The sequence below is a fragment of the Aedes aegypti genome, chromosome 1 (genome assembly GCF_002204515.2).
Source record: "Aedes aegypti strain LVP_AGWG chromosome 1, AaegL5.0 Primary Assembly, whole genome shotgun sequence".
NCBI lineage: Eukaryota > Metazoa > Arthropoda > Insecta > Diptera > Culicidae > Aedes > Aedes aegypti.
The window spans coordinates 289,662,866-289,673,735 of NC_035107.1; the positions used below are offsets into that span (position 1 = coordinate 289,662,866).

At 46.2% G+C, this 10,870-nt stretch overlaps 1 protein-coding gene across 1 annotated transcript; it reads right to left on the reverse strand.

Annotated features, from left to right (window-relative positions):
- Window positions 1-5,640: 5,640 nt before the first annotated feature.
- LOC5569686 (serine/threonine-protein kinase fused) lies at window positions 5,641-8,420 on the reverse strand. The gene is made up of 4 exons (XM_001658634.2): window positions 8,135-8,420; window positions 5,995-8,069; window positions 5,805-5,934; window positions 5,641-5,725 (listed from the first exon to the last, which is right to left on the reverse strand). Exons 1-4 carry the CDS (start codon window positions 8,243-8,245, stop codon window positions 5,660-5,662), a joined length of 2,382 nt encoding a protein of 793 aa, XP_001658684.2. The 5' UTR covers window positions 8,246-8,420; the 3' UTR covers window positions 5,641-5,659.
- Window positions 8,421-10,870: the final 2,450 nt, after the last annotated feature.

Below are 10,870 nucleotides of genomic sequence, written 5' to 3' on the forward strand. Positions count from 1 at the left end.
TGGAAGAGAAGCTTCCAGCTTCTGGAAGAGAAGCTTCCAGCTTCTGGAAGAGAAGCTTCCAGCTTCTGGAAGAGAAGCTTCCAGCTTCTGGAAGAGAAAGCTTCCTTCCAGAAGCTGGAAAGCTTCCTTCCAGAAGCTGGAAAGCTTCCTTCCAGAAGCTGGAAAGCTTCCTTCCAGAGAAGCTTTCCAGCTTCTGGAAGGCAAGCTTTCCAGCTTCTGGAAGGAAGCTTTCCAGCTTCCGGAAGGAAGCTTTCCAGCTTCTGGAAGGAAAGCTTTCCAGCTTCTGGAAGGAAAGCTTTCCAGCTTCTGGAAGGAAAGCTTTCCAGCTTCTGGAAGGAAGCTTTCCAGCTTCTGGAAGGAAGCTTTCCAGCTTCTGGAAGGAAGCTTTCCAGCTTCTGGAAGGAAGCTTTCCAGCTTCTGGAAGGAAGCTTTCCAGCTTCTGGAAGGAAGCTTTCCAGCTTCTGGAAGGAAGCTTTCCAGCTTCTGGAAGGAAGCTTTCCAGCTTCTGGAAGGAAGCTTTCCAGCTTCTGGAAGGAAGCTTTCCAGCTTCTGGAAGGAAGCTTTCCAGCTTCTGGAAGGAAGCTTTCCAGCTTCTGGAAGGAAGCTTTCCAGCTTCTGGAAGGAAGCTTTCCAGCTTCTGGAAGGAAGCTTTCCAGCTTCTGGAAGGAAGCTTTCCAGCTTCTGGAAGGAAGCTTTCCAGCTTCTGGAAGGAAGCTTTCCAGCTTCTGGAAGGAAGCTTTCCAGCTTCTGGAAGGAAGCTTTCCAGCTTCTGGAAGGAAGCTTTCCAGCTTCTGGGAAGGAAGCTTTCCAGCTTCTGGAAGGAAGCTTTCCAGCTTCTGGAAGGAAGCTTTCCAGCTTCTGGAAGGAAGCTTTCCAGCTTCTGGAAGGAAGCTTTCCAGCTTCTGGAAGGAAGCTTTCCAGCTTCTGGAAGGAAGCTTTCCAGCTTCTGGAAGGAAGCTTTCCAGCTTCTGGAAGGAAGCTTTCCAGCTTCTGGAAGGAAGCTTTCCAGCTTCTGGAAGGAAGCTTTCCAGCTTCTGGAAGGAAGCTTTCCAGCTTCTGGAAGGAAGCTTTCCAGCTTCTGGAAGGAAGCTTTCCAGCTTCTGGAAGGCAAGCTTTCCAGCTTCTGGAAGGCAAGCTTTCCAGCTTCTGGAAGGAAGCTTTCCAGCTTCTGGAAGGAAGCTTTCCAGCTTCTGGAAGGAAGCTTTCCAGCTTCTGGAAGGAAGCTTTCCAGCTTCTGGAAGGAAGCTTTCCAGCTTCTGGAAGGAAGCTTTCCAGCTTCTGGAAGGAAGCTTTCCAGCTTCTGGAAGGAAGCTTTCCAGCTTCTGGAAGGAAGCTTTCCAGCTTCTGGAAGGAAGCTTTCCAGCTTCTGGAAGGAAGCTTTCCAGCTTCTGGAAGGAAGCTTTCCAGCTTCTGGAAGGAAGCTTTCCAGCTTCTGGAAGGAAGCTTTCCAGCTTCTGGAAGGAAGCTTTCCAGCTTCTGGAAGGAAGCTTTCCAGCTTCTGGAAGGAAGCTTTCCAGCTTCTGGAAGGAAGCTTTCCAGCTTCTGGAAGGAAGCTTTCCAGCTTCTGGAAGGAAGCTTTCCAGCTTCTGGAAGGAAGCTTTCCAGCTTCTGGAAGGAAGCTTTCCAGCTTCTGGAAGGAAGCTTTCCAGCTTCTGGAAGGAAGCTTTCCAGCTTCTGGAAGGAAGCTTTCCAGCTTCTGGAAGGAAGCTTTCCAGCTTCTGGAAGGAAGCTTTCCAGCTTCTGGAAGGAAGCTTTCCAGCTTCTGGAAGGAAGCTTTCCAGCTTCTGGAAGGAAGCTTTCCAGCTTCTGGAAGGAAGCTTTCCAGCTTCTGGAAGGAAGCTTTCCAGCTTCTGGAAGGAAGCTTTCCAGCTTCTGGAAGGAAGCTTTCCAGCTTCTGGAAGGAAGCTTTCCAGCTTCTGGAAGGAAGCTTTCCAGCTTCTGGAAGGAAGCTTTCCAGCTTCTGGAAGGAAGCTTTCCAGCTTCTGGAAGGAAGCTTTCCAGCTTCTGGAAGGAAGCTTTCCAGCTTCTGGAAGGAAGCTTTCCAGCTTCTGGAAGGAAGCTTTCCAGCTTCTGGAAGGAAGCTTTCCAGCTTCTGGAAGGAAGCTTTCCAGCTTCTGGAAGGAAGCTTTCCAGCTTCTGGAAGGAAGCTTTCCAGCTTCTGGAAGGAAGCTTTCCAGCTTCTGGAAGGAAGCTTTCCAGCTTCTGGAAGGAAGCTTTCCAGCTTCTGGAAGGAAGCTTTCCAGCTTCTGGAAGGAAGCTTTCCAGCTTCTGGAAGGAAGCTTTCCAGCTTCTGGAAGGAAGCTTTCCAGCTTCTGGAAGGAAGCTTTCCAGCTTCTGGAAGGAAGCTTTCCAGCTTCTGGAAGGAAGCTTTCCAGCTTCTGGAAGGAAGCTTTCCAGCTTCTGGAAGGAAGCTTTCCAGCTTCTGGAAGGAAGCTTTCCAGCTTCTGGAAGGAAGCTTTCCAGCTTCTGGAAGGAAGCTTTCCAGCTTCTGGAAGGAAGCTTTCCAGCTTCTGGAAGGAAGCTTTCCAGCTTCTGGAAGGAAGCTTTCCAGCTTCTGGAAGGAAGCTTTCCAGCTTCTGGAAGGAAGCTTTCCAGCTTCTGGAAGGAAGCTTTCCAGCTTCTGGAAGGAAGCTTTCCAGCTTCTGGAAGGAAGCTTTCCAGCTTCTGGAAGGAAGCTTTCCAGCTTCTGGAAGGAAGCTTTCCAGCTTCTGGAAGGAAGCTTTCCAGCTTCTGGAAGGAAGCTTTCCAGCTTCTGGAAGGAAGCTTTCCAGCTTCTGGAAGGAAGCTTTCCAGCTTCTGGAAGGAAGCTTTCCAGCTTCTGGAAGGAAGCTTTCCAGCTTCTGGAAGGAAGCTTTCCAGCTTCTGGAAGGAAGCTTTCCAGCTTCTGGAAGGAAGCTTTCCAGCTTCTGGAAGGAAGCTTTCCAGCTTCTGGAAGGAAGCTTTCCAGCTTCTGGAAGGAAGCTTTCCAGCTTCTGGAAGGAAGCTTTCCAGCTTCTGGAAGGAAGCTTTCCAGCTTCTGGAAGGAAGCTTTCCAGCTTCTGGAAGGAAGCTTTCCAGCTTCTGGAAGGAAGCTTTCCAGCTTCTGGAAGGAAGCTTTCCAGCTTCTGGAAGGAAGCTTTCCAGCTTCTGGAAGGAAGCTTTCCAGCTTCTGGAAGGAAGCTTTCCAGCTTCTGGAAGGAAGCTTTCCAGCTTCTGGAAGGAAGCTTTCCAGCTTCTGGAAGGAAGCTTTCCAGCTTCTGGAAGGAAGCTTTCCAGCTTCTGGAAGGAAGCTTTCCAGCTTCTGGAAGGAAGCTTTCCAGCTTCTGGAAGGAAGCTTTCCAGCTTCTGGAAGGAAGCTTTCCAGCTTCTGGAAGGAAGCTTTCCAGCTTCTGGAAGGAGCTTCCTTGGAAGCTTTCCAGCTTCTGGAAGGAAGCTTTCCAGCTTCTGGAAGGAAGCTTTCCAGCTTCTGGAAGGAAGCTTTCCAGCTTCTGGAAGGAAGCTTTCCAGCTTCTGGAAGGAAGCTTTCCAGCTTCTGGAAGGAAGCTTTCCAGCTTCTGGAAGGAAGCTTTCCAGCTTCTGGAAGGAAGCTTTCCAGCTTCTGGAAGGAAGCTTTCCAGCTTCTGGAAGGAAGCTTTCCAGCTTCTGGAAGGAAGCTTTCCAGCTTCTGGAAGGAAGCTTTCCAGCTTCTGGAAGGAAGCTTTCCAGCTTCTGGAAGGAAGCTTTCCAGCTTCTGGAAGGAAGCTTTCCAGCTTCTGGAAGGAAGCTTTCCAGCTTCTGGAAGGAAGCTTTCCAGCTTCTGGAAGGAAGCTTTCCAGCTTCTGGAAGGAAGCTTTCCAGCTTCTGGAAGGAAGCTTTCCAGCTTCTGGAAGGAAGCTTTCCAGCTTCTGGAAGGAAGCTTTCCAGCTTCTGGAAGGAAGCTTTCCAGCTTCTGGAAGGAAGCTTTCCAGCTTCTGGAAGGAAGCTTTCCAGCTTCTGGAAGGAAGCTTCCAGCTTCTGGAAGGAAGCTTTCCAGCTTCTGGAAGGAAGCTTTCCTTCTGAAGGAAGCTTTCCAGCTTCTGGAAGGAAGCTTTCCAGCTTCTGGAAGGAAGCTTTCCAGCTTCTGGAAGGAAGCTTTCCAGCTTCTGGAAGGAAGCTTTCCAGCTTCTGGAAGGAAGCTTTCCAGCTTCTGGAAGGAAGCTTTCCAGCTTCTGGAAGGAAGCTTTCCAGCTTCTGGAAGGAAGCTTTCCAGCTTCTGGAAGGAAGCTTTCCAGCTTCTGGAAGGAAGCTTTCCAGCTTCTGGAAGGAAGCTTTCCAGCTTCTTGTAAAGAAGCTTTCCAGCTTCTTGTAAAGAAGCTTTCCAGCTTCTTGTAAAGAAGCTTTCCAGCTTCTTGTAAAGAAGCTTTCCAGCTTCTTGTAAATAAGCTTTCCAGCTTCTTGTAAAGAAGCTTTCCAGCTTCTTGTAAATAAGCTTTCCAGCTTCTTGTAAATATGCTTTCCAGATTGTAAAGAATCTTTCCATCTTCTGCGAAAAAAGGTTTTCCAGCTTGTGGAAGTTTTCCAGCTTCTGGAAGAGAAGCTCTTTGTACCTCCAGAAAAAGATGCTTTCCAGCTTCCAGAAATTTCTAGCTTCTGGAAGAGAAGCCTTTCAGATTCTGGGAAAGAAGCTTTGTAGCTTCTGGAAGAGGAGCTTTACCAAGCTTAATAATTTCTGGAAAAGAAGCTTACCAGCTTCTGGAAAAAAGGTTTTACAGCTTGTGAAAGCTCTCCAGTTTCTGGAAGAGAAGCTATTCGTAGTTTCAGAAAAAGAAGCTTCCAAGCTTCTGGAAGAGAAGCTTTCCAGCTTCTGGAAGAGGAGCGTTCCATATTCTGGGAAAGATGCTTTGAAGCTTCTGGAGGAGGAGCTTTCCAGCTTCTAGAAAGGGACTTTTCCAGTTTTTAGAAAAAAAGCTTCTTCCTGCTTTTGGAAGAGAAGCTTCTTCTAACTTCTGGAAGAGAAGCTTTTCAACTTGTGGAAGAGAACCCTTCCAGCTTCTGGAAGAGAAGTGTTCCAGCTTCTGAAAAAGAAGCTTCAAGCTTCTGGAAAGAAGCTTTCAAACTTCTGGAAGAAAAGCTTTTCAGCTTTTGGAAGAGAAGCTTTCCAGCTTCTAGAAGGAAGCTTCCTTGCAGAAGCTGTCCAGTTTTTTGGAAAAGAAACTGCTTGCTGCTTTTGGAAGGCTTTCCAACTTCTGAATAAACAACCACACAGCTTCTGTAGGAGAAGCCTTACAGCTTCTGGAAGAAAAGTGTTCCAGCTTGTGGAAGAGAACCCTTACAGCTTCTAGAAGAGAAGTGTTCCAGCTTCTGGGAGTGGAGCTTTTTAGCTTCTGGAAGAGAAACTTTACAAATTCTGGAAGTGAAGCTTCCAGCTTTTGGAAAAGAAGGGTTCCAGCTTCTGGATGAAAAGCTTCGAGCTTCTGAAAGACAAGCTTCCAGGCTTCTGGAAGAAAAACTTGCTAGTTTCTGGCGAAGAAGCTCTTCGGCTTCTGGAAAAGAAGCTTTCCGGCTTCTGGAAAAGAAGCTTTTCGGCTTCTGGAAAAGAAGCTCTTTAGCTTCCGGAAGAGAAGCTTCCAGCTTCTGGAAGAGAAGCCATTCAAATTTGATTCGAAATGTGATATCTCCTACAGCCTAAACCACAAAAAAACATGTTGTAGCTTATATTTATTCAACTCGCCGTATCAGCCGTTATAAAGGAAAGGTATTTAAATTCGTCCAATGCACATTTTGCTTCCTGTAAAAAAGAAAAAAACAGGATAATACGTTGGCTTACAATCGAATGACTATTGATTCACATTGCAATGTCTACGAACCATATTTATGTCGACATCCTGATCTTCCAGCAGATTCTCCAACGACTCTTTGATTTCGTTGTTCCAGTGCTTTTGAAGGGCCAAGCAGCTGAACCTCGCCAAAATTCTCAGCAGCATGCACGTTCTATGTCTGTAATGGATTTGAATCATCAGGATCTGTATTTGAACAACTTCTTTAAGAACATCTCACCTCAAAATGGAGTCCCCGTGCCGAAGCATCTGAATCAGGTTCACATTCTCGTGAAACACGATCTGCTCCACGATTTCCGCATTCTCCGGCAGCTCCCGCAAGGCACAGTTCAGCACGGCCAGGATGGCACAGCTCAACCGCACGTACTCCTCGCTCGATCGGACGGCGTTGATGAAGTTCACGAACAGCTCCTTGACGCCGAGGATTTCGATCGCGTCGCAGAACTGCTTCAGGAAGTTCTCCCCGGAGTGGATCAGGAAGCAGATGAGATCGTACACGGCCGTCAGGGTTTTGACCTCGTCGCAGTCCAGCGAGGAGAGCAATCGGATTGAGGAGTTGGACGTGGTCAGAGGAGTGGGGATGGGCGACGACTGACTTTCGCTGTTGGACGAGTTGAGCTTCTTGTTGCAGAGAAGCTTGGAGGCGTACACCAGGTTGGGGACGAGTTTCAGTTCGGCGTAGACGCTCAGGATGTCGTGGAGTATGGCGGGAGGGGCATCGATGGAAAGGGGCAGGCTGAGCAGGTGGGCGACGTTTTCGATGACTTTGGCACTGGCCCGGCAGTTCCGGAGCGGGGCCACGATTATGCTGACGAAGTTCTGCTGCTTTAGGGAGTCCAGTTCGCCGTCCAGGATTTCCTGCATGGACTTCTGGAGGAACACGAGCCATTCTTCGTTTTCGATCGGGGGATTTTGCGATTCGTCACAGGAGTCCCAACCTGGCAGCAGGGTTGGAGTGATCTTTTCTGATTTCTTGTCGGATTGAGGGAGATCGTCGGTTGACTTTTGAGTGTTGGTTTGGGCATTTCGCTCGGATTCGAGACGCACGGAGAAGTTGTCGATGTTTTGGCTGAGTTTTCGTCGCTCCAGCTCTTGGGATTTGAATTTGAGCGATTGATTTTGTAGGTTAATGCTATTCAGTCTGTTTGCGAGTTCGTCAGTGGAGATGAACTTTTGCGCGTTTTTGTCCAGGAGAGGGAAGTTGTCGTTGAAGTTGTTCATCACCAGATTGGGATTGTCTTGGACGAGTTCAGCGTTTTCGCCCAAAGGATGATGATATTCTACGGTGAAACCTTCCGGATTGATTCGACGCGATTCATCACTTTCCTTCATAGGATTTTTATCGTTATCTGGTGAACTCCTTTTGGGGATCAAGGTCACAGCAGCTTCTTCTGCATCTGTTTCCGCATACTCCATATCACTCTGCAGAATAACATTCATGCTGTCCCTAGAAGAAGCCAGATCTTCCTCGTTCAACCCTTTCGCTGCTTTTGTTGGACGCTTCGTTCCATACTTTAAGTATTCGTAATTTTCACCGTAAATTATTCGATTCGTTTGCTTCCGCTTCTCGCTGCTTTGAGAAGCGGTGAGTGGATTCGTGAAGGGTGACTCGGGTATGTCCTCTTTCAGTATAACAATGTGACCTTTAACAAAAGGGTGATTTATGATAGTGGTCCATGGCATTCGATGACTGGTGTCCCGCTCTAGTAATCCTTGCACAAAAGAAATGCAATTCGAGGTGAGAAAACTGGGCCATTTTATGTACTGATTCCTGATAAGTTTCACCAGGTGAATCATTGAAGTGGAACTGAATGGTGGTTCTCCAGCAAGCATTTCATATATGATACAACCCAAAGACCACAAATCAGCATGATGATCGTACGGTTTGGCCTCCAGCAGTTCTGGAGCCATGTAGAGAGGAGTTCCTTTGATGGACGTCAGAACGTGAGTTCCCATCGTCATGTTTCTAGCGAATCCAAAGTCGCACAGCTTTGCCGTCATGTTCCTGTCCAGGAGAATATTCTGCGGCTTCAAATCCCGATGTAGAATCCGATGCGAATGCAAGTAATACAGCGCCGACACCAGATCGTAAGTGATCTTCTGCGTTTTTGGTTCTCCAAGTGATCCATCACGAAGCAAGCTATGTAGATCGGTTTTTGCGAATTCCGTTACGGCGATAATTTCGTTCTCCGTTTCGAACGAATCCAACATGCGAATGATGTTCGGGTGTTGCAGGTTTCTTTGTATTTCACATTCTCCACGAAGTCCTTTCAGTTCCCGGCCTGATCGCCCTCTCTAAAAAAAAAACAATATTGTAATGATTCTGTTTACGTTATTCAGATCGCCATCAACAATCTTACCTTGCTGATGATTTTCAGGGCTACGGTTGTTTTGTTCTGCTTGTCGATCGCCTTGTACACTTTTCCAAACGATCCTTCACCCACCAAATTACTGATGGAATATTTGTCCATCGTAAATCTAAACTCAATCACAGATCTTAACACTTTCACTCACGGTTTTTCAATTTCCCAAAACAGACTGTTCAACAAGTAAAATGAAGCTCTACAGATGGTTGACAGAAAAAAAAACATAAAAGTCAAATAAAAACATCAACAATCGGTCACTCGCCGGCGGTGTTCGAAAATCAGCTGACAGGAGGGAACGCAAACTTTTGCGTTTCACTCTGCACACTCACGCGTTCGATCGAATCCAATTGGAAGAAAAAGCACAATGTTCGAAACTGCGAGTGAGTGCGTGAGCGCGCGAAAGCTTTGCAAGTAGGGTGACCAGATTGTTTTCTTCAATATCGGTTGGTTTGATGAACTTGAATTGGGCTCAATAGATTACTCACTGAATACGAGCTACAGAAGACTGAGGGAAATACCAGACATATCCTCTAAAGGACACTGTTTAAGCACTTAACCACTCTTCTTAGGGGAAAAGCACTAATTTTCGGCCCACAAGAATTCTGTGCCAATTTTCGGATTTTCATACAAAGTAGGCCAAAATCGTATGAATGTGTCGAAAATTGGTACTTTTCCCCTACTAACATATGGGGATTCTGTTTCTCGCTCTAGAATTGGCCTTTTCTTTCCACTTGTTGGCTCAATTTCCATTGGAAGTGTTTTCCCACCACACTACACAGCACAAACGGGACGATAAGTGTCGATTAATCTACTCTCGGCAGCCATTCGGACACCACAAAAACCGGGAGCAACATTGTGTGTGCAAACGTGGCGGGATGACGATTTCAACTTACTTTATTTTTCATGCTATTATTTACATTTTGTTACGCTGCGCTGTTTGACAGCTGCCTGCGTATAGCGACTTTGCGCGGTGGGATTGCATACCAAATGGAGTGTAAAGTATTATAATGTTTAATGTTATAAATTTCATTAACTTTCTATGAAGGATTTGACCAGACATCTTTAACATTTTCTTTAGATAATTACAAATAATCGTAGAAACGATTTCTCCACGAATTCTTCCGAAATATCCAAGAAGTATGGTCAGGAAAACATCTAGGGATTCTAAAAGATTTATTAGTATCAAATTTGGAACACGTACTAAACACATACTTCACGATATAGCGAAGGATAATTACAGCAGTGAATTCCTGTGAGATTATCTGACGCATTTAGAATTCCATTTCTTTTTCAATTGGGTAATTTAACTCCTGGAGCAATTCTTAAATTAATCTTTGGATAAATAAGTGTATCAACTGTTTAAGAATTTTCAGTCTAAAAGTTTTGTGAGATATTTTGCAAACTTGTCCGGATAGGAAGATTTTTAGATTTTATCAGCAAGGTGGAACTTGTAACACATGTTCTTTAATTTTCTGCACCTAGAGAATTTTGAAATATTGTGTTGTATCCGGGGTAAATCTGGACCGAAATCCGCAAACGGAACTGGACGCGTAATTAAAAGAACGGACTCGAATTCATACACGTTTATTCTTTGTTTACTCTTGAATACAATGACAATGTTTCTCGCACGGTTTTTAGAAAGAAAGGTCATGAGTTAAAGATAGGTATGTGCGATATTCTATTAGCGCAAGGTTAATTCAGTTACAGAGGTATGACAGCTCTCCCCCTCGTAAAGCAAATGTAATACAATTCAAAATTACAAGTTAAGTTTTTGGGGGGCTCGTATAATTCGGGTTGAACGCCTTAAGGGCTGCCCTTCTGATTTCCTGGCAACATCAAGCCGACCTGGCTGTTCAGTGATGCTCGTTGAAGATGTCTCCGCTGTTATGTTTGGTCGATTGGTGATGCTAGTATCTTCCACCGCCGCTGAAGCAGTATCGGTGGCAATCAGCAACGGTTTTGAAGTTGTGCGAGTGAAGACAGGAACTGTTGGTAGAAGAATACTCGGTTCAGGGATAGCTCCCGGAGCTACACGAGGCATCAAACATTCTCCAACTCCAACGATGTGGTCTACATGTCGCTCCCATACCCTTCCGTCGTCTAGTCGTACTTGATATCGTAGCTTGCCTGCCTTGAACACGATTCTCCCAAACTACCATTTGTTAGGTGTTAAGAAATCTCGTACGCGCACTCGGTCTCCATCGTTCGTACAACATGATTTGGTGATTCCTTCGGGTAGTTCTTGAGAAGCAGTAGGTCCAGACGGGAACGTATGTGTCTTCCAAACATTAGCATCGAAGGCGATTGTCAGTTGAGGGATGAATGGTCTTGCGGTATACCATTAAGATGTTCGCTATCTCGGTTTGCAGTTTCGATTTCGTACACTTCAAAGCTTTTAGCTTTTGCTTGAAAGTCTGTACGTACCGCTCCGCTTGTCCATTTGAAGCGGGGTGGTACGGGGCCCCCATCTTATGGACTACTCCATTTCGCTTCAGGAACCGTTGAAAGGAGTCAGCTGTAAACTGAGTGCCATGATCGCTTACGAACACAGAAGGAATTCCAAACGTACTGAAAATTTCCCTGCACATCGCCTCTGTAGCTTCGGCCGTTATAGCCTTGCAAATCCTGATCTCTGGCCATTTGGTGTAGGCATCCACCAGGATGAAGAAATATGTGTCCATAAACGGTCCAGCGAAATCAGCATGTACTCTCTGGAACGGCATCGTAGCA

Coding starts and splice junctions, on each gene's coding strand:
- LOC5569686 (XM_001658634.2), bottom strand. CDS start 8,245: ATGGACAAATATTCCATCAGTAATTTGGTGGGTGAAGGATCGTTTGGA. Junction 8,070..8,134: donor CCCTGAAAATCATCAGCAAG/GTAAGATTGTTG, acceptor TTTTTTTTTTAG/AGAGGGCGATCAGGCCGGGA. Junction 5,935..5,994: donor CACGGGGACTCCATTTTGAG/GTGAGATGTTCT, acceptor AATCCATTACAG/ACATAGAACGTGCATGCTGC.